The 21,918-nt window shown below is 53.4% G+C and overlaps 1 protein-coding gene across 2 annotated transcripts in view; it reads right to left on the reverse strand.

The window, feature by feature from the left end:
* Positions 1-13,775: 13,775 nt before the first annotated feature.
* The window catches only part of LOC121919747 (cholesterol 24-hydroxylase-like), a 38,927-nt gene continuing 30,784 nt past the window's right edge, over positions 13,776-21,918 (reverse strand). The window contains exons 13-17 of one of the 2 annotated variants that reach the window (XM_042446635.1): positions 20,051-20,161; positions 18,997-19,064; positions 17,385-17,473; positions 15,704-15,770; positions 13,776-14,224 (exon numbers count right to left, since the gene is read on the reverse strand). In XM_042446635.1, coding sequence (XP_042302569.1) covers positions 14,128-14,224; positions 15,704-15,770; positions 17,385-17,473; positions 18,997-19,064; positions 20,051-20,161 — 432 coding nt within the window. In that variant the 3' untranslated portion in view covers positions 13,776-14,127. The remainder of the gene's footprint in view (positions 14,225-15,703; positions 15,771-17,384; positions 17,474-18,996; positions 19,065-20,050; positions 20,162-21,918) is intronic. The other variant, XM_042446633.1, reaches the window with a different exon arrangement.

Genomic DNA, 21,918 nt, shown 5'->3' on the forward strand with positions numbered 1-21,918 from the left:
GGTGGCTGCACCAGTGGAAAGGGAGAAGGAGGAGGCACACCCCCTTTCCTCCCGCGGGTGGCGGCACCAGCGGGAAGGGAGAAGGAGGAGGCACCCCCGTCCCTCCTCCCCGCGGGTGGCTGCACCAGCGGGAAGGGGAAGAGGAGGCACCCCCGGCCCTCCTCCCCGCGGGGGGCTGCACCAGCGGGAAGGGGAAGGAGGAGGCAACCCCGTCCCTCCGCCCCGCTGGTGGCTGCACCAGCGGGAAGGGAGAAGAGGAGGCAACCCCGTCCCTTCCTCCCCGCGGGTGGCTGCACCACGGGAAGGGAGAAGGAGAGCACCCCGTCCCTTCCTCCCGCGCGGGGGCTGCACCAGCGGGAGGGAGAAGGAGGAGGCAACCCCGTCCCTCCTCCCTGCGGGTGGCTGCACCAGTGGGAGGGAGAAGGAGGAGGCACACCGTCCCTTCTTCCGCGGGTGGCTGCACCAGCGGGAAGGGAAAAGGAGGCAACCCCGTCCCTTCTCCCCCGCGGTGCTGCACCAGCGGGAAGGGAGAAGGAGGAGGCAACCCCGTCCCTTCCTCCCCGCGGGTGGCGCACCAGCGGGAAGGGAGAAGGAGGAGGCACCCCGTCCCTTCCTCCCCGCGGTGGCTGCACCAGCGGGAAGGAGAAGGAGGAGGCAACCCCGTCCCTTCCCCCCGCGGTGGCTGCACCAGCGGGAAGAAGGGAGAAGAAGGAGGCAACCCCGTCCCTTCCTCCCCGCGGGTGGCTGCACCACGGGAATGGGAGAAGGAGGAGGCAACCCCGTCCCTCGCCCCGCTGGGGGCTGCACCAGCGGGAAGGGAGAAGGAGGAGGCAACCCCGTCCCTTCCTCCCCGCGGGTGGCTGCACCAGCGGGAAGGGAGAAGAGGAGGCACCCCGTCCCTTCCTCCCCGCGGGTGGCCTGCACCTGCGGGAAGAAAGGAAAGGAGGGGCCCCCTGTCCCCCTTCCTCCCCGCGTGGTGCTGCACCCACGGGAAGGAAAGGAGAAGGAGGAGGGACCCCCTGTCCCTTCCTCCCCGCGGTGGCTGCACCAGCGGGAAGGAAGGGAGAAGGAGGAGGCACACCCATCCCTTCCTCCCCGCGGGTGGCTGCACCAGCGGAGAAGGAGAAGAGAGCAACCCCGTCACTTCCTCCCCGCGGGTGGCTGCACCACGGGAAGGAGAAGAGGAGGCACACCCGTCCCTTCCTCCCCGGCGGGTGGCTGCACCAGCAGGAAGGGAGAAGGAGGCCACCCCGTCCCTTCCTCCCTGCGGGTGCGTGCACCACCGGGAAGGAGAGAGGAGGCAACACCCGTCCCTTCCTCCACGCGGGTGGCTGCACCACGGGAGGGAAAAGGACGAGGCAACCCGTCCCTTCCTCCCCGCGGGTGGCTGCACCAGCGGGAAGGGAGAGGAGGAGGCAACCCCGTCCCTTCCTCCCCGCGGTGGCTGCACCAGCGGAAGGGAGAAGGAGGAGGCACCCCGTCCCTTCCTCCCCGCGGTGGCTGCACCAGCGGGAAGGGAGAAGGAGGAGGCAAACCCGTCCCTTCCTCCCCGCGGGTGGCTGCACCAGCGGGAAGGGAGAAGAGAGGCAACCCCGTCCCTTCCTCCCCGCGGGTGCTGCACCAGCGGGAAGGGAGAAGGAGGAGGCACACCCGTCCCTTTCCCCCCGCGGGTGGCTGCACCCGGGGAAGGAAGGAGAAGGAGGAGGGGCCCCCTGTCCCTTCCTCCCCACGGGTGGCTGCCCAGTGTGAGGAAGGGAGAAGGAGGAGGCACACCCGTCCCCTTCCCCGCGGGTGGCTGCACCCGCGGGAAGGAAAGGAGAAGGAGAGGGGCCCCCTGTCCCTTCCTCCCCACGGGTGGCTGCACCAGCGGGAAGGAAGGGAGAAGGAGGAGGCAACCCCGTCCCTCCTCCCCGCGGGTGGTGCACCAGCGGGAAGGGAGAAGGAGGAGGCACACCCGTCCCTTCCTCCCCGCGGGTGGCTGCACCAGCGGGAAGGGAGAAGGAGGAGGCAACCCCGTCCCTTCCTCCCCGCGGGTGCTGCACCACGGGAGGGAGAAGGAGGAGGCACACCCGTCCCTCCTCCCCGGGTGGCTGCCCAGCGGGAAGGGAGAAGAGAGGCACACCCTCCCTTCCTCCCCCGGTGTCTTGCACCAGCGGAAGGAGAAGGTAGGCAACCCCGTCCCTTCCTCCCTGCGGGTTGGCTGCACCAGCGGAGGGAGAAGGAGGAGGCACACCCACCCTTCCTCCCCGCGTTTGCTGCACCAGCGGAAGGAAGAGAGGCAACCCCGTCCCTTCCTCCCCGCGGGGCTGCACCAGCGGGAAGGGAGAAGGAAGGCACCCGTCCCTTCCTCCCCGCGGGTGCTGCACCCGCGGGAAGGAAATGAAGGAGGAGGGGGCCCCCTTTCCCTTCCTCCCCGCGGGTGGCGCACCAGCGGAAGGAAAGGAGAAGGAGGAGGGGCCCCCTGTCCCTTCCTCCCCGCGGGGGCGCACCAGCGGGAAGAAGGAGAAGGAGGAGGCAACCCCGTCCCTTCCCCCCGGGTGTGTGCACCACGGGAAGGGAGAAGGAGGAGGCAACCCCGTCCCTTCCTCCCCGCGGGTGGCTGCACCAGCGGGAAGGGAGAAGGAGGAGGCACACCGTCCCTTCCTCCCTGCGGGTGGCTGCACCAGCGGAAGGCAAGGAGGAGGCACACCCGTCCCTTCCTCCCCCGGGTGTCTGCACCAGCGGGAAGGGAGAAGGAGGAGGCAACCCCGTCCCTCCTCCTGCGGGTGGCTGCACCAGCGGAAGGGAAAAGAGGAGGCACACCCATCCCTTCCTCCCCGCGGGTGGCTGCACCAGGGGAAGGGAGAAGGAGGAGGCAACCCCGTCCCTTCCTCCCCGCGGGTGGCTGAACCAGCGGGAAGGGAGGAGGAGGAGGCCACACCGTCCCTTCCTCCCGCGGGTGGCGGCACCCACGGGAAGGAAATGAGAAGGAGGAGGGGCCCCCTGTCCCTTCCTCCCCGCGGGTGGGCTGCACCAACGGGAAGGAAGGGAGAAGGATGAGGCACACCCGTCCCTTCCTCCCCGCGGGTGGGCTGCACCAGCGGGAAGGAAGGGAGAAGGAGGAGGCAACCCCTCCCTTCCTCCCCGCGGTGGCTGCACCAGCGGAAGGGAGAAGGAGGAGGCACACCCATCCCTTCCTCCCCGCGGGTTGCTGCACCAGCGGGAAGGGAGAAGGAGGAGGCAACCCCGTCCTTCCTCCCGCGGGTGGCTGCACCAGCGGGAAGGAGAGAAGGAGAGGCACACCCTCCCTTCCTCCCCGCGGGTGGCTGCACCAGCGGGAAGGGAGAAGGAGGAGCACACCCGCCTTCCCCCGCGGGTGGCTGCACCAGTGGGAAGGAGAAGGAGGAGCAACCCCGTCCCTTCCTCCCTGCGGGTAGCGGCACCAGCGGGAAGGGAAAAGGAGGAGCGCACACCCATCCCTTCCTCCCCGCGGGTGGCTGCACCCACGGGAAGGAAATGAGAAGGAGGAGGAGGCACACCCGTCCCTTCCTCCCGCGGGTGGCTGCACCCGCGGGAAGGGAGAAGGAGGAGGCACACCCGTCCCTTCCTCCCCGCGGGTGGCTGCACCGCAGGAAGGGAGAAGGAGGAGGCAACCCCGTCCCTTCCTCCCCGCGGTGGCTGCACCAGCGGGAAGGGAGAAAAGGAGGCAACCCCGCCTTTCCTCCCTGCGTGTGGCTGCACCAGCGGGAAGAGAAGGAGGAGGCACACCCGTCCCTTCCTCCCCCGGGTGGCTGCACCAGCGGGAAGGGAGAAGGGGAGGCACACCCGTGCCTTCTCCCCGCGGGTGGCTGCACCCGCGGGAAGGAAATGAGAAGGAGGAGGGGCCCCTGTCCCTTCCTCCCCGTGGGTGGCTGCACCAGCGGAAGGAAGGGAGAAGGAGGAGGCACACCCGCCTTCCTCCTCCCCGCGGGTGGCTGCACCAGCGGAAGGGAGAAGGAGGAGGCAACCCCGCCCTTCCTCCCTGTGGGTGGCTGCACCAGCGGGAAGGGAGAAGGAGGAGGCACACCATCCCTTCCTCCCCGCGGGTGGCTGCACCAGCGGGAAGGGAGAAGGAGGGGCAACCCCGTCCCTTCCTCCCGCGGGTGGCTGCACCAGCGGAAGGGAGAAGGAGGAGGCACACCCGTCCCTTCCTCCCCACGGGTGGCTGCACCCGCGGGAAGGAAAGGAGAAGGAGGAGGGGCCCCTGTCCTCCTCCCCGCGGGTGGCTGCACCAGCGGGAAGGAAGGGAGAAGGAGGAGGCAACCCCGTCCCTTCCCCGCGGGTGGCGGCACCAGCGGGAAGGGAGAAGGAGGAGCACACCCGTCCCTTCCTCCCCCCGGGTGGCGCACCAGGGAAGGAGAAGGAGGAGGCACACCCCTCCGTCCCTCCTCCCCGCGGGTGGCTGCACCAGCGGGAAGGGAGAAGGAGGAGGCACACCCGCCTTCCTCCCCGGGTGGCTGCATCAGCGGGAAGGGAGAAGGAGGAGGCACACCCGTCCCTTCCTCCCCGCGGGTGGCTGCACCAGCGGGAAGGAGAAGGAGGAGGCACACCCGTCCCTTCCTCCCCGCGGGTGTGCACCAGCGGGAAGGGAGAAGGAGGAGGCAACCCCGTCCCTTCCCCCCGCGGGTGGCTGCACCAGCGGGAAGGGAGAAGGAGGAGGCACCCCCGTCCCTTCCTCCCCGCGGGTGGCGGCACCACGCGGGAAGGGAGAAGAGGAGGCAAACCCGTCCCTTCCTCCCCGCGGGTGGCGGCACCAGCGGGAAGGGAGAAGGAGGAGCAACCCCGTCCCTCCTCCCCGCGGGTGGCTGCACCAGCGGGAAGGGAGAAGGAGAGGCACACCCTCCCTTCTCCCCGCGGGGGGCTGCACCCGCGGGAAGGAAGGAGAAGGAGGAGGGCCCCCTGTCCCTTCCTCCCCACAGGTGGCTGCACAGTGTGAGAAGGGAGAAGGAGGAGGCACACCCGTCCCCTTCCCCGCGGGTGGCTGCACCCGGGGAAGGAAAGGAGAAGGAGGAGGGGCCCCCTGTCCCTCCCCCCACGGGTGGCTGCACCAGCGGGAAGAAGGGAGAAGGAGGAGGCAACCCCGTCCCTTCCCCCCGCGGGTGGCTGCACCAGCGGGAAGGGAGAAGGAGGAGGCACACCCGTCCCTCCCCCTGCGGGTGGCTGCACCAGCGGGAAGGGCGAAGGAGGAGGCACACCCGTCCCTTCCTCCCGCGGGTGGCTGCACCAGCGGGAAGGGGGAAGGAGGAGGCAACCCCGTCCTTCCTCCTGCGGGTGGCTGCACCAGCGGGAAGGGAAAAGAGGAGGCACACCCATCCCTTCCTCCCCGCGGTGGCTGCACCAGTGGAAGGGAGAAGGAGGGGCAACCCCGTCCCTTCCTCCCCGCGGGTGGCTGCACCAGCGGGAAGGGAGGAGGAGGCACACCTGTCCCTTCCCCCCGCGGGTGGCTCACCCACGGGAAGGAAATGAGAAGGAGGAGGGGCCCCTGTCCCTTCCCCCCGCGGGTGGCTGCACCAACGGGAAGGAAGGAGAAGGAGGAGGCACACCCGTCCCTTCCTCCCCGCGGGTGCTGCACCAGCGGGAAGGAAGGAGAAGAGGAGGCAACCCCGTCCCTTCCTCCCCGCGGGTGGCCTAACCAGCGGAAGGGAGAAGGAGGAGGCACACCCATCCTTCCCCCCGCGGGTTGCTCACCAGCGGGAAGGGAGAAGGAGAGGCAACCCCGTCCCTTCCTCCTCGCGGGTGGCGGCACACGGGAAGGAAGAAGAGGAGGCACACCGTCCCTTCCTCCCCGCGGTGGCGGCACCAGCGGGAAGGGAGAAGGAGGAGGCACACCCGTCCCTTCCTCCCCGCGGGTGGCTGCACCAGTGGGAAGGGAGAAGGGAGAGGCAACCCCGTCCCTTCCCCCTGCGGGTAGCGGCACCAGCGGGAAGGGAAAAGGAGGAGGCACACCCTCCTTCCCCCCGCGGGTGGCTGCACCCGGGAAGGAATGAGAGGAGAGAGGCCCACCCGCCTTCCTCCCCGCGGGTGCTGCACCGCGGAGGGAGAAGGAGGAGGCACACCCTCCCTTCCTCCCCGCGGGTGGCTGCACCAGCGGGAAGGGAGAAGGAGAGGCAACCCCGTCCCTTCCTCCCCGCGGGTGGCTGCACCAGGAGGGAGAGGAGGAGGCACCCCGTCCGTTCCTCCCCGGGTGGCTGCACCAGCGGGAAGGGAGAAGGAGGAGGCACACCCGTCCCTTCCTCCCCGCGGTGGCTGCACCAGCGGGAAGGGAGAAGAGGAGGCACACCCTGCCTTCCTCCCCGCGGGTGGCTGCACCCGCGGGAAGGAAATGAGAAGGAGGAGGGGCCCCCCTTCCCTTCCTCCCCTGGGTGGCTGCACCAGCGGGAAGGAAGGGAGAAGGAGGAGGCACACCCGTCCCTTCCTCCCCGCGGGTGGCTGCACCAGCGGGAAGGAGAAGGAGAGGCACCCGTCCCTTCCTCCCTGTGGTGCTGCACCAGCGGGAAGGGAGAAGGAGGAGGCACACCCATCCCTTCCTCCCCGCGGGTGGCTGCACCAGCGGGAAGGGAAAGGAGGAGGCAACCCCGTCCCTTCCTCCCCGCGGGTGGCTGCACCAGCGGAAGAGAAGGAGGAGGCACACCCGTCCCTTCCTCCCCCGGGTGGCTGCACCCGCGGGAAGGAAAGGAAAGGAGGAGGGGCCCCCTGCCCTTCCTCCCGCGGGTGGCTGCACCAGCGGGAAGGAAGGGAGAAGGAGGGAGCAACCCCGTCCCTTCCTCCCCGCGGGTGGCTGCACCAGCGGGAAGGGAGAAGGAGGAGGCACACGTCCCTTCCTCCCCGCGGGTGGCTGCACCAGCGGGAAGGGAGAAGGGGAGGCACACCGGTCCCTTCCTCCCCGCGGGTGGCTGCACCAGCGGGAAGGGAGAAGAGGAGGCACACCCGTCCCTTCCCCCCGCGGGTGGCTGCATCACGGGAAGGGAGAAGGAGGAGGCACACCCGTCCCTTCCTCCCCGCGGGTGGCTGCACCAGCGGGAAGGGAGAAGGAGAGGCACACCGGTCCCTCCCTCCCCGCGGGTGGCTGCACCACGGGAAGGGGAAGGAGGAGGCAAACCCCGTCCCTTCCTCCCTGCGGGTGGCTCACCACGGGGGAAGGGAGAAGGAGGAGGCACACCCATCCCTTCCTCCCCGCGGGTGGCTGCACCACGGGAAGGGAGAAGGAGAGGCAACCCCGTCCCTTCCTCCCCGCGGGTGGCTGCACCAGCGGGAAGGGAGAAGGAGACACACCCGTCCCTCCTCCCCGCGGGTGGCTGCACCCGTGGGAAGGAAATGAGAAGGGGAGGGCCCCCTTTCCCTTCCTCCCCGCGGGTGGCTGCACCAGCGGGAAGGAAAGGAGAAGAGGAGGGGCCCCCTGTCCCTTCCTCCCCCGCGGTTGCTGCACCAGCGGGAAGGAAGGGAAAGGGAGGAGCAACCCCGTCCCTTCCTCCCCGCGGGTGGCTGCACCAGCGGAAGGAAGGGAGAAGGAGGAGGCAACCCCGTCCCTTCCTCCCCGCGGTTGGCTGCACAGCGGGAAGGGAGAGGAGGAGGCACACCCGTCCCTTCCTCCCCTCCCCGCGGTGGCTGCACCAGCGGGAAGGGCGAAGAGGAGGCAAACCCGTCCCTTCCTCCCCGCGGGTGGCTGCACCAGCGGGAAGGGAAAGGAGGAGGCAACCCGGTCCCTTCCCTCCTGCGGGTGGCTGCACCAGCGGGAAGGGAAAGGAGGAGGCACACCCATCCCTTCCTCCCCGCGGGTGGCGCACCAGTGGAAGGGAGAAGGCAGGAGGCAACCCCGTCCCTTCCTCCCCGCGGTGGTGCACCGCGGGAAGGGAGGAGGAGGAGGCACACCTGTCCCTTCCTCCCGCGGGGTGGCGCACCCACGGGAAGGAAGGAGGAAGGAGGAGGGCCCCCTGTCCCTTCCTCCCCGCGGGTGGCTGCACCAACGGGAAGGAAGGGAGAAGGAGACACCCCCTTCCCTTCCTCCCCGCTTGGCTCACCAGCAAGGAGAGAAGGCAACCCGTCCCTTCCTCCCCGCTGGCTCCACCACAAGGAAGACACCCCCATCCCTTCCTCCCCGTTCTGCACCAGCGAAGGAGAAGCCCCCCGTCCCTTCCTCCTCGCGGGTGCTGCACCAGCGAGGAGAAGGAGAGCACCCCGTCCCTTCCTCCCCCGGGTGGCTGCACCAGCGGGAAGGGAGAAGGAGGAGGCACACCCGTCCCTTCCTCCCCGCGGGTGCTTGCACCAGTGGGAAGGAGAAGGAGAGGCACCCCGTCCCTTCCTCCCTGCGGGTAGCTGCACCAGCGGGAAGGGAAAAGGAGGAGCACACCCATCCCTTCCTCCCCGCGGTGGCTGCACCCACGGGAAGGAAGGAGAAGAGAGAGAGGCACACCCTCCCTTCCTCCCCGCGGGGGCTGCCCCGCGGGAAGGGAGAAGGAGGAGGCACACCCGTCCCTTCCTCCCCGCGGTGGCTGCACCACAGAAGGGAAAGAGGAGGCAACCCCGTCCCTTCTCCCCGCGGGTGGCTGCACCACGGGAAGGAAAGAAAGGACAACCCCGTCCCTTCCTCCCCGCGGGTGCTGCACCAGTGGAAGGAGAAGAGGAGGAGGCACCCCGTCCCTTCCTCCCTGCGGGTAGCTGCACCAGCGGGAAGGAAAGGAGGAGGCACACCATCCCTTCCTCCCCCGGGTGGCTGCACCCGGGAAGGAAATGAGAAGGAGGAGGAGGCACACCCGTCCCTTCCTCCCCGCGGGTGGCTGCACCCGGGAAGGAGAAGGAGGAGGCACACCCGTCCCTTCCTCCCGCGGGGTGGCTGCACCAGCGGGAAGGGAGAGGAGGAGGCACACCCATCCCTCTCCCCGCGGGTGGCTGCACCAGTGGGAAGGGAGAAGGAGGAGGCAACCCGTCCCTTCCTCCCCGCGGGTGGCTGCACCAGCGGGAAGGGAGAGGAGGGAGCACCCGGTCCCTTCCTCCCCGCGGGTGGCTGCACCCATGGGAAGGAAATGAGAAGGAGGAGGGCCCCCTGTCCCTTCCTCCCCGCGGGTGGCTGCACCAACGGAAGGAAGAGAGAAGGAGGAGGCACACCCGTCCCTCCTCCCCGCGGGTGGCTGCACCAGCGGGAAGAAGGGAGAGGAGGAGGCAACCCCGTCCCTTCTCCCCGCGGGTGGCTGCACCAGCGGGAAGGGAGAAGGAGAGGCACACCCATCCCTTCCTCCCCGCGGGTGGCTGCACCACGGGAAGGAGAAGGAGGAGGCAACCCCGTCCCTTCCTCCCCGCGGTGGCTACAACCAGCGGGAAGGGAGAAGAGGGAGGCACACCCGTCCCTTCCTCCCCGCGGGTGGCTGCACCAGCGGGAAGGGAGAAGGAGGAGGCACACCCGTCCCTTCCTCCCCGCGGGTGGCTGCACCAGCGGGAAGGGAGAAGGAGGAGGCACCCTGTCCCCTTCCTCCCCGCGGGTGGCTGCACAGCGGGAAGGGAGAAGGAGGAGGCACACCCGTCCCTTCCTCCCCGCGGTGGCTGCACCTGCGGGAAGGAAGGGAGAAGGAGGAGGCACACCCGTCCCTTCACTCTGCTGGTGGCTGCACCCGCGGGAAGGAAGGGAGAAGGAAGAGGGCACACCCGTCCCTTCCTCCCCACTGGTGGCTGCACCCGCGGGAAGGAAGGGAGAAGGAGGAGGCACCCCCGTCCCTTCCTCCCCTGTCCCTTCCTGTCCCTTCCTCCCCGCGGGTGGCTGCACCCGCGGGAAGGAAGGGAGAAGGGTCTCTTCATGCATTCTGATGTAACCTATTCTAGACACCTCAATAGGGCTGTTTGTTTGGCAATGCATATCTTTACGGAAGAATTCAGCTAAGAGCTATATGTCTCTGTCTCTATACTTCTTCAATTTATATCCTCTAGTTCTACAAATCAGCTAAAGACATAGCTTGCCTATTTATTATATCAGTTTAATGCACCCAATTGTGTGTGGTCCATTCTAAGGATTTCTAGGATATGTGAGGTTCCAAGAGTTCTCTTCTACAAAGCCCTAGTGCACTCCTTTGAACTACAATTCTCAAGACCTCCTGACTTCCTGTGTGTATTGCATAATTAAACTGATTTACTCTTCAATGACCCTGGAGATCAGGGTTTGAATCCTGACTTGGCCCTGGAAACCAATTGGGATGAATTTAGGCAAGTCACACTCTCTCAGACTCAGAAGGTGGCAATGGCAAACCTCTGAAGAAACCTGCCAAGAAAACCCTAGGATACATTTGCCTTAGGGTCGTCAAATATTGGAAATGACTTGAAGGCACACAACAACAGACTGCCTCATGAAGTTCTGAAAAATAATGATATGAAACTGACATAGGAGTGTAAATCAGGTCTTTAGTATTCTGACTAAACTGGTAAAATCTAAGTACTCAGTGGGCAGGGCGGGATGGGCAAAGTGTAACTGGAATAAAAACTAGGTTAGCAAGACATTTCCTCTTGTAAATCTGAATCTTCCTGAACACATACTTTCCAGTTGATTGTTTTTTCCAATGTTGCTAGTTAGAAACATCATTAGCTGAAAAAAAGTATATAAAGAACATGACCGGCTGAGAAAATAGGAAACCCAGACTCAAAACCATCAAAGCCAGTACATTTTGAATTCATCATACCAAGAAAGGAAAGGAGGACATCAAAACATGAAGTCAGCCCTGTATTGGCTTAAAACTTCATATATCCTGAACTATTGGAGCCAAAAGTAACATGATTTCAGTTAATGATGTTTGTGGCATTTTCTGCTCCATATAATATTTGATGAAGCAAAAAAAAAAAGAAAAGAAAAAAGTTTTATGTAAGGATCAAAATGTTGATTTTTCTTCTCTGTATGTATGTTTTAACTTGGGCGATCCCAAAATTATCACCCTCTCCACAATATTATAGGTGGCATAATGACTGTTCGTTCCTTCAGCAACAATTCAAAAGAATAAACTGTTTTTACAGTATAAAAGATACAGCGGAAGTGAATTTGATTGACAACAGAGGAGGCTCCATTTTAAACGTGTACTGCAAATGTAAACTTCAGAGGGCAAATTCCCCCGATCAAGGTAAAAGATAGTGGGCACTTGTTTCCAAGCAGATTTGACATGGAGGGACCCAGATCTGCCCAGTTCTACTCAGGGCAAGTGGGAATGGGGCCTCTGTCTTCATAAGTTTTCAAATAGAGGTTGGATGGCCTTGTAGGATACTTTGATTGTGTATTCCTGCACGGCATGGGGTTAGACTGGATGGCCTTGCGGTCTCTTCCAACTCTATGGCAGGATACAAACCGCCATATAGTACGTCTTCTATACATACTAGGGTTAGGAAGGGGCTGTGCTTCCGCACCCCCCTAACTCTAGTACGTATAGAATACATACAACATGGCGGTGCCCCTTCCACATGGGGGCCGCCATGTTTACGTACTGGACGCATAGCGTCCAGACGTGTCGTGGCGCCTATGACGTCGCGAATGCGCCAGCGGCGCCTCGCGACATCATAAAGGCGCCGCAAAAAGAAGCTCTGAAATGGAGCTTCTTTTTTGCTCCGCGCAGGAGCCGCGTGGTTTGGCTGCTGTGGCTCCCGCGTGGAGCAAATGGCGGCGGTCTGTATCCCGCCCTTGATTCTCTGTTTCCAAGACCTTTTGTACAGAGGATAGTAGAGGCAGCATTTCCAACATCCAACTTCAATCTTGTGGACTAGCCACCATCAAGGAAGCATTTACCCAGAACAGTTACAGTGCTGTGAGCATTGCTCTTTTTAGTGGGAAAGACTACAGCCTCAGTTTGGTATCAGGTGGGATCATTATTTTAAGACCACTTCCAGCTGACACCTGAAAATCTTAGCAACATTACATATGGAAACATTGCCAGGCATGCTAAAATTTCACACAGATAACCACTAGATGGCAATCCATTACAACTGTTTAACTTCAGAGAGGCAAACTGATTAATCTGTTACTGAAAAACAAGCAAGATTCTTGTGGTACCTTAAAGTTCAACAGACTTATCAAAAAACAGGAAGGGGCAATTTTCAGTGATGTTCCTATCCTTCTACAGCTACAGCTACAGTGGGAGGCTACATTATAAACAGGCATTTTTGAAAGTATAACATCACTCGCCACATTCCAAATCCCATCCCAGTATGTTCAGCATTTTATTCGTTTAAAACAGGGCAGCACAATGAATTATTCCCCCCCCCTATATACTAGCTCCTTTCAAATCCTCCTCTAATGACGGTCTTTCCTCCTGTTAAGTCTATTCACTTCCTTCAGATCCAGTTTGGAATTTTTGTTTTAAGACCCACTCGTTCAGTTCTCCTTCACAATTAATTTCACAGCTTTTTATTTTCTTTTTATTAATCGACAAGCACCACCAATTTCTTTCCGTTCTTGCTTGCACAATCTCTACTTTCCTTTCAGTCCAGTTTCACAACTCTAGTTGTACTTGCATACAGTCTTGGGTTCCTTTTTATTCCGTTTGCACAATCACAATTTGCTTACACATCAGGTTACACAACCAACGTTTTCTAAGGAATTCCTGTATCTCTTCTAAATCTTTGAATAAAATTTGTTAAATTTCGGTTAACTGAGATGATATCTCTTTTAACCCCATTGCCCTTTTAATCTGCTTATTAAACCAACCATTTTTATACAATTTGATATTGCCAGCTTTGCTTGTGAATTGAGTCAGTCATATTCAGCTGCTCACTCAAAATAAAGTGGAAAGAGCTGAGTGATTATAGGAATTGGGATGTTTGCTTCATGGAGCTATTGATATCCCCATTTGCACTTGTATGTTGCATTTCTCTTTTCCTTCCACCAGCAGGCAAAGGCCTGTAGCTTGCAATTCATGTTTTCATAGGAGTTTATCACATGGGAGGCAAAGTGCCCAAACCCCATGCATAAACGGGGTTTAAATTCAGGAAAATTCTACAAGAGTGGGATTGTTTTCAGATGATGTTTCTTGAATTAAGCATTAACATGACATTAACGCAGTGATTCCCAACCTGTGGGTCGGGACCCATTTGGGGGTCGAACAACCCTTTCACAGGGGTCGCCTAAGACCATTGGAAAACACATATTTTCATGTAGCAATGAAAATAATTTTATAGTTGGGGGTCACTACAACATGAGGAACTGTATTAAAGGGTCGTGGCATTAGAAAGGTTGGGAACCACTGCATTAACCCATACAAAAAGCTACAAAACTGCACCGCTTTTTAACTTCAGAATTTTCCCGTCTGTTTATACCCTGTGTTTGTGGGTGTTATCCTTTGCCAAGGAGTCAACTCCAACTTATGTGGATCTTGTGAATGAGCAATTTCTAAGTCACCTTGGTCATTAACAGCCCTGTTCAAATCTTGTCAACTCAGGCCTATGGCTTCTTTTACTGAATCAGTCCATCTGAAAAACTGACATCTTTTCCTACTGTCTTCCCATTTACCCCCAAGGCTTGCATTTCAGCTAGCGCCAACATTTGGAACCTTTAGTCCTGCTGTTCCACTGAAGTGCTTTCCTGCCTGTACTCTCCAGACTTGAGAAGAACCTCCATTAGGCTTGCTTGCCCCTTTCCACTTGGCATTACTGTGGATTTGACTAAGAGTGAAAGGACGAGAAAGTGGGTGATTATTTAAGGAGGGGTCCCCAGCGGTCACCTTAGTTAAGAGTCTGGAGCCAGTCATTTATTTATTTATTTATTTATTTGAAATTAATTAATTAATTAATTTCCTGCCCTATATCCCAGGTGTTAGCATGGCATACAAGTAAAGTCAATTTAAGCAGTTTATTTGCTCATAATTTATTCATTCATTCATTCAACACTGACAATCTAATTTTCAATCAAACCCAAAATAATATACATTCAAAAAGAAAAAATTAGAGGAAGAATAAGGAAAAAAAAAGAAAAACGAAGAGACAATTTAACAGGTTGTTAGAAGTTTAAAATATTAAAACAGTTTAAAACTATATGCATGCACATTTTGGAAGAAAGCAATCAGGCCAATATTTCAGGCAACCAGTATTTCATTTAATCTTTACAATGAAGCTGTTGCCGTAATTTTAGTCTGCACACGACACCATCTGAAGGTGTCAGTGTTCCTGTGTCCAAAACTTTAAAGCTCTGTGGTGGAACCAGCTGGAAGTCAAACCTCTGCAGAAACTTGGCCAATACCACTTTAGCCTCCATCTGTTATCAAAACAAAAACACAAAAGTGAGTTGTTTGTATTCAGTTATTTTTATTGCACTGGTTTTTCCCCCCAGGGAGCTCAGTTTGGGATAGTACATTTTACCCTTACAACAACCTTGTGTGTTTGGTTAGGTTGAAGAGGTGTTCTGGGCACCTTCCAAGTAAACCAGCACATGAGAGGGAGGGAGGGAGGGAGGGAGGGAGCATACTCATGAGTAAAATGGAGTGTGGTAAGGAAGGAAAGTGGTGTGCTTTTTCGGCTCCACCCTTATAAGCCCCACCCCCCACTAGGTGACATCCGGTGCAGGGACACCACTGCGAATGTCAGTTGCAATGGAAGGTGCAATAGCAATAACATGTGCATTTCTATACCGATATCAGTGCACTTAAGCACTCTCTAAGCGGTTTACAATGTGTAAGCTAATTGTCCCCTACAAGGTGGGTACTCATTTTAACGACCTCAGAAGCATGCCAGGCTGAGTCAACCCAGGGCCCCCCAGCTGGTACTAAACTCACAACCTTGGCTGCATCCCTTATATAAATTGGCAAAATCAAGGTTTGCTTTTTGGATTTTTTGTATGGGAATATTTTCAAAACATGGTTGGTTTAATCTGAGGATGCAGAATCTGTGGATATGCAGGGCTCACTGTACTGTGAAATAGACTAAGGGTGCATCTACACCAATGGTCCCCAAACTGTGAGCTTTAAGGGATTTTGGACTTCAGCTCTCAGAATCCTAGACTACTGGCCAACATGGCTGAGGCTTCTGGGAGCTGAAGTCCAAAATCTCTTAAAGGGCACAGTTTGGGGACCACTGGTCTACACTGTAGAAATAATGCAATTTTACACCACTTCAACTGCCATGGCTCCAAATTATGGAATCCTGGGATATATAGTTTTGTGAGGCCCCAGCACTCCTTGGCAGTTAATGCTGAGAAGACCTTGTAAAACTAAAAATCCCAGGATTCCATAGGATGGAGCTACACCACTTAAAGTGGTGTGACACTGCATTCTTTCTACAGTGTAGGTGCACCATAAGTGTCACTGAATTCGCTGCAAATTTGCATTTTTCCAGTATCAAATCCAATACTGGATCAGATAATTCCAGCAGCCATTAGTTTCATTTGCTTGGTTATTAAACTTTGTTGTTATTTCTAATGCTTATGTTTTTAACAGTTTTACATTTTATTAAAAATAATTATACTTTAACTTTTGTATGGTATACATTTTTAGCTTATCTGTTCTAATTTTTGTAAGCTATTTTCAGTCACAGATTGGGAAAGAGGCAGGAAAACAACAACAATTGCTACTACTACTTTTGTCCTATAAAAACTAAATGAGAAAAGGATATAAAGGCATAATTGCAGTGGCAAACAGGAGGTGCAAGGGCTATATTCCCAGTTGATGCCAAGGTCTTTTCAAGGGACAGATGCCTCCTCTCAAAGAAACCTGATAGCCATAACAACTGCCTTACTCACCTGTGCAAACACCTGTCCAATACAGGAACGAGGTCCAAGAGAAAATGGGAAATAGGAAAAGTATGGCCTAAAAAAGAAAGAAAGAAGGTATTGGTAGCTTCAATGAGGTACAATTCTTCTTAGCAATAACTTAATTGCAACCATGGCGTCATTAGCAGCTTATTTTGCAGACACTACAAAGTGATGATGCTCATCTCCATGCTAACAGAGACATCACATTTGTTAATTTCCGCAGATGAAGCTGCTATGCAAGGCTATTGAACAGGTCAGGCCAGCTTTTCCCTAGCAGCTCAAGAACTTTAGTAAATGATAGACTTTTGTGAATGTTGGTTCTCTAAGCAAGTTCTTCAGACTTGTCATTTACTATTTGATGCTCTTTTGTTGTCTGTTTATTGAATCGTTTCCTGTATTGCTATGTATTTTATATGTATTATCCTACTAGAAAGGCCCCTTCCCAACCACCACTCCCTTTGTGTCGTGTCTTTTTAGATTGTAAGCCTGAGGGCAGGGAACCGTCCAATTAAAAAGATTGTATGTACAGCGCTGTGTAAATTTACAGTGCTTTATAAATAAAGGTTAATAATAATAATAATAATAATAATAAGAAGAAGAAGAAGAAGAAGAAGAAGAAGGGACATGGAGGAAATGTCAGAAAAGTCAAATATTTAAGCAGTAAATCTGAGAGGTCACTGGTCATTTCCATTACATGTTTCAATGATTATCACAAACTAGAGTAGATGCTTCCAGACTTCACCTTTATAACAGATTCTGAATACTTAATTCACTAAAGAATTTATAGGGGATCTAAATATATTCAGTTTGCAACTCTCCTATGTCTTCATTTTTAACCCTTCTGTCCTTTTCCTTACTATAGAAAAATCAGTTCACAAAAAAGAACAGAATACCTGCACAGTGCCTTTTAATTGTGAACAGTACAATTCTGTCTAGATTTAAACACCTCATGTTTGGCTTATTGTGTTATGTTCCTTTCCTACAGGAGAAAACTACTCTGGAAGAACCCTGAGATTTTTCTATTTGACCATTTAAAATCTTACAAGTTAGCAGTGTGTGTCAACATCCACCAAATTTCTGACAATATGTTGCGATTTTAAAAACAAAATAATTTTTGAACAGAGAAAGGGAAGGAGGTCTTGTTGCTCATAAGAAGAAGAAAAATCCAAAATCCATACTGTAACACCATTTTAGGCCATGCAAAGGTGTATAAAAACACATCTTATCAGCTGTGATGTAAACCCTCATTAAAATGTATCTCCTCCAACATTTAACCCTTTGTTATCTGGGAAGAACTCCTCTGAGAAATAGAGGACTCCCATTTATCACAGTAGCTCACAAGCGAAAGATGCCACCTGACAGAGAGTATAATCAGAAATGCATAGAGAATAAGCAAGCCATTCACCTACTCTTACCTACACATGCAAGCTTTTAAGATATTCAAATTTTCTTGGACAAAATATTGTATTACAAAAAAGAAGGTGCGAGGCAGGGAAGGGAAGCATTGGATGTTGGCATTAGGACATTTGTATGGTGTCCTGAGATAGAAAAGAAAAGAAGGGGGTGCAGTCATGTATAAGAAGATCTAGCAGGAAATGTAATGGTTTTTGGTTTCACTTGGAACAACCATTCTTCCAGAGCTGGAGGCAAGTGGAAAAAGGAGGCTTACTTTGGTTGATTTTTGCCAAATCGGTCAGGATTGAAGGTGAGTGCATCCTTGAAATATTTTTCCATTCGTCCCATGATGTATGTACTAAACTGTTGGGGGAAAGAATATATTTACAAATGTGACACAAGCTGCAAAGAAATGAGTAATTCACCATTAAACATTAACTGCATACATGAATGAAATGTAGTGACCTTTCCCTAGTTAGTGTTCTAAAGTTCCTAATGCTGCCCATATCTGAATGTCAGATTTTCCCCACCACTATATTTATTTCTTTATTGAAAGACTCTTAATTCAATGAAGATCTCATAATCCTCTACCAGTGGCTTTGTTAGCTAGGGCTACTTAAAGTTCAAGCTCAGTAACATCTGGAGATCCACAGTTGTCTGTGGTCTCAAATGTCTAAGGCCAGATTCAACACAAATTTCCTCCTACTTCATAAAACATGTTATAGATCTCCCTCCAACAGAAGTTTAATTGGTGATGGTGTTGCCAGGTGTTCAAAATAACAATAAAGGACAGTTGAAACTCATGACATGTAGGACTGGCAGTCAGAAAGTGGCTATTAACAAATTCACATTCTGGCTAAATACCAAATGCAAGTATTGATTTCAGTTAACTTAGGATTTGTCTAGAAGGTCAAAATAATTCCAGTAGAATGTGGACAGAATCTGTGTTGTTCAGATACATTTTGAATACACCTGAGTAACTTTTGGCAGAGGGCTGTTGAAAAAACAACAAAAACTGGGATAACCAATCTTGGGGATGGGGGTTTCATTGAATCTGGAAGGTTTCCTGGATTTCCTCTCCAGAGAGAATCATAGAATCGTAGAGTAGGAAGAGACCACAAGGGCCATCCAGTCCAACCCCCTGCCATGCAGGAAATCACAATCAAAGCATCCCCGACAGATGGCCATCCAGCCTCTGTTTAAAGACCTCCAAGGAAGGAGACTCTATCACCCTCCGAGGGAGTGCATTCCACTGTCGAACAGCCCTTACTGTCAGGAAGTTCCTCCTAATGTTGAGGTGGAATCTCTTTTCCTGGAGCTTGCATCCATTGCTCCAGGTACTAGTCTCTGGAGCAGCAGAGGAGGAAGAACATGCATGTGCCCCTCTGAACTTCCTGTCCTAGGCTTCATCTCCAAGGAAAAAGCCCAAGACGAAGGATCAGTAGGAGTGTGCACACACTCTTCTTGGATGTTCCCTCCTGGGCTTTTTCCCTGGAGAGGAAGCCCAGGATGGAGCAGCCTGCAAGGGTGCAGCCATGTTCCACCTCTTCCTCCTCTTCTCTCCCAGGCTTTTTTCCTGGAGAGGTTGTATGGGGTCAGAGCAGCCAGAAATGGGGTGGAAGGTCCAACTGGGTGTCACCTATCTTCTGGATGTCACACAGTTTTGTCCACACCCCCTCTGGTGATGCCACTGATTTCACTCATCTAATCTTTGATCATTTTTAACTCTTCCTCCAAAAAGGTAAAATTCTCAGCATTTGTTTTCCTGAGATTCTTACTTTTTCTCTTGCCACGTGGGGATTGTGACAACATGTGACAATAGCAGTGGAATTACTTGGATGCATATATTTGACAAACAGCCCCCCTCCCCCAAGCAGGATATTCACCCCATCTTGATTTTGCAATTCTGATATGTGTGGCATGATAAGTGACAGACAGCTGCATAGACACAGTTCTGGGGAAACAAAATGAGAACAACCCATTGGGAATGTGTAACTGAAATTATTCACATAATTGTGTTGCGAAACAAAACATATAGATACGCCCTTAGCCATGTTGTTCTCTGTAAAATTAACATATCATCCAGAATCATAATTACAAGTTGCACACATTTCTGTCCTTATCAGGGCCTATACCCCAAAATACAGTTTGTTTGTTTTTTGGCATTTTGTTCTGTCTATATAAAGGGAAAGCTTTCCAACCCTCAAATTGAGGATATTGCTTAAAATAAGAGACAAGGTTCCCAGTCCTCAAATAAGGGACATCCCTTATAATAATGGACCCCTGGGAATCCTACACGGTGAGGATGATGGAGTGGGCCTTTTCCATCCTGCCACTCAGATTATAGGATACCATCCCAAATATCAGTGGCCTCCTACTGTCCTAGAAAATCTTACAATAGGTAATTCTTTCTGATTAGTATTTTCTCCTTTGTTGTTGTTGCTGCTGCTGTTTTTACTGTTTGGTTTTATTCTGTTCTTTTAGCTAGCATTCAGTAAGTGGGAGTTTTGCCTAGAAAGACAGGATGTAAATCTTAATACAAAATAAAATGAAAACTGAAATTACAAAAATGACTTTAAAAAGTAACATTATCTCAGAATTCAAACAGTGAGTTCTGCAACCTGTGTCAAGCATACCATTAAGTAAATTTGTACATTATCTTGTATTTTGCACATTTTATGCTATGTCAAACAGTCTCATAGGGAAGCAAATCTGCACAGTATTTTTCTTCTTGATGCATTTTTCCTGCAAACAGTTTTTATTTCTTATTTTACTATTTGTCCCCCCCCCCCCAAGAAACCAAATCTGGGATGCTGAAGTCAGCAAGCATGACCATATTTACAGCACAAGCTGAAAATTCCCTTCTGACACTGGAGATTTGGAGGTGAATACCAAGATGTTTTGCATAACGATATGATATAGTTCATTCAGCAGACTCACAATCAATGTGGTGTTTGCTGGAATTTTGACCCCTTCAATTATGTTTTCTGATTTTGTCCAGCGTATGGTGTGTGGAGCTGGTGGGTACAATCGCAAGACTTCTTTAAGGACCTAAGACAATAAAGACAACTTTAATGAAGCATACATTGAGGATCCAAACCTCTCTTTCAATAGCGAACATGATATTGTATATGCGAAAGACAGATTTTCTTCTGGAATATTTTCCATTTCTTATAAAAAAACTGAAAGTATGTATTTACTAAGACATTTTCAAAAATAACTCTTATTTAATTCCACAGTAGTTTCTTGTTGTGATGTGCCTTCAAGTCAACTCTGACTTATGTTGACCATCTCCCAGGGTTAACGTGGCAACAGTGCTTCAGAGTAGGTTTGCTATAGCGTTCCTCTAAGGCTGAGAATGTGTGACTTCCTCAAAGTCACCCAATGGATTCTTATGGCTAAGCAGAGATTCATACTTTGGCCTCCTGGAGTCCACATTCAACACTCAAAACCACTACAGCGCACTGGATCTGCAGTAGATACCAACTTCCCGTATCTTGGTACAAACATCAATAAGAATGGAGATTTCAGTCAAGAAATAAGAAGACTAGGCCTAGGAAGGGCAGCCATGAAGAAACTAGACAAGATCCTATAGTGTAAAGATATACAGCTTGTGCACTAAAGTCAGATTTTAATAAGCCATTATATTCCCCATCAGCATGTACAGATGTGAGAAATGGAAAGTGAAGAACGTGGACAGAAAGAAAATAAACTCATTTGAGATGTGGTGCTGGAGAAGATTGCCAAGGAGACTGTGGACAGCCAGAAAGACAAACAGATTATGGCCAATCTGGAAAAACAAAAATCATCATGGAAGGCTGGCTGGAGTGGTGGTGGGGAGCTAGTCCAATCTGTGTTCATACTAAACCATGGCTTAATACAGGAGTAGGGAATGTGTGGCTCTTCAACTGGTGAATTACAAATGTTATCATTTTTAGGGCTATACATTCCCAGCATTGGTGTAGTGCTGCCTCTTTAAGGAAAGTATGTAAAATGACTACAGAGATAATTAAATATGATTGGGCCTCATACTCTTCCAACCTGTTATCACCAGATTGTAGAAAATAAGCAGGGCTGTGCCTCATTGGTACTTGAGTGGAAGACCATCAGGTATTTCCAGGAAGGGCTAGGAAAGAATTGTGTCTCAAACCCTGGAGACCCACTGCCAGTCAACACTGAAAACACTGGGCTAGACACCAGACGAATCAATGATACGGTTCAGCATACGGTTTCAACTTTATATGACTTATCTCCTCCCTCCCAAAGTGAGGTTTTGATAGCACTTTAAAATAACAGCAAACATAAAGTTGCTTTGATAAGCTTGGGAAAGGGGGAACTGGGTCATCTGTCAACAATATAATCACCAAGACAGGGGGATGTCCAATGGATACCCATGTTGCCTACATGATCCCATGGCTAGCAGAGTGACAGAAAGAAGGGCAAAGTATTGCATTTTCCACAGCTTTGTTAAAGTTCTGAATTCTGGGGAAAATGCAAAATGTGTTCTTTCCAGAATGTTGGCCTAGATAGATCTTCAGTGTGATCCAGCATTGTTCTTATGTATGCCAACCAGCTGTACCAAACCATACTAAGAGTATTCAAAGCAGCTTAGGGTTACTTGTGGCTTTGCCATTGTTGTTGTGTGCCTCCAAGATGACTTAAGGTGAGCCTAAGGAGGACCCACCATGGGGTTTTCTTGGCAAACTTTGTTCAGGAGTGTTTGTCTTTGCCTTCCTCTGAGGCTAAGAAAGTGTGACTTGCCCAAGGTCACCCAATGGGTTTCTGTGGCTGAGTGGGGATTTGAACCC

Source organism: Sceloporus undulatus, chromosome 1, assembly GCF_019175285.1.
Source record: "Sceloporus undulatus isolate JIND9_A2432 ecotype Alabama chromosome 1, SceUnd_v1.1, whole genome shotgun sequence".
Classification (NCBI taxonomy): domain Eukaryota; kingdom Metazoa; phylum Chordata; class Lepidosauria; order Squamata; family Phrynosomatidae; genus Sceloporus; species Sceloporus undulatus.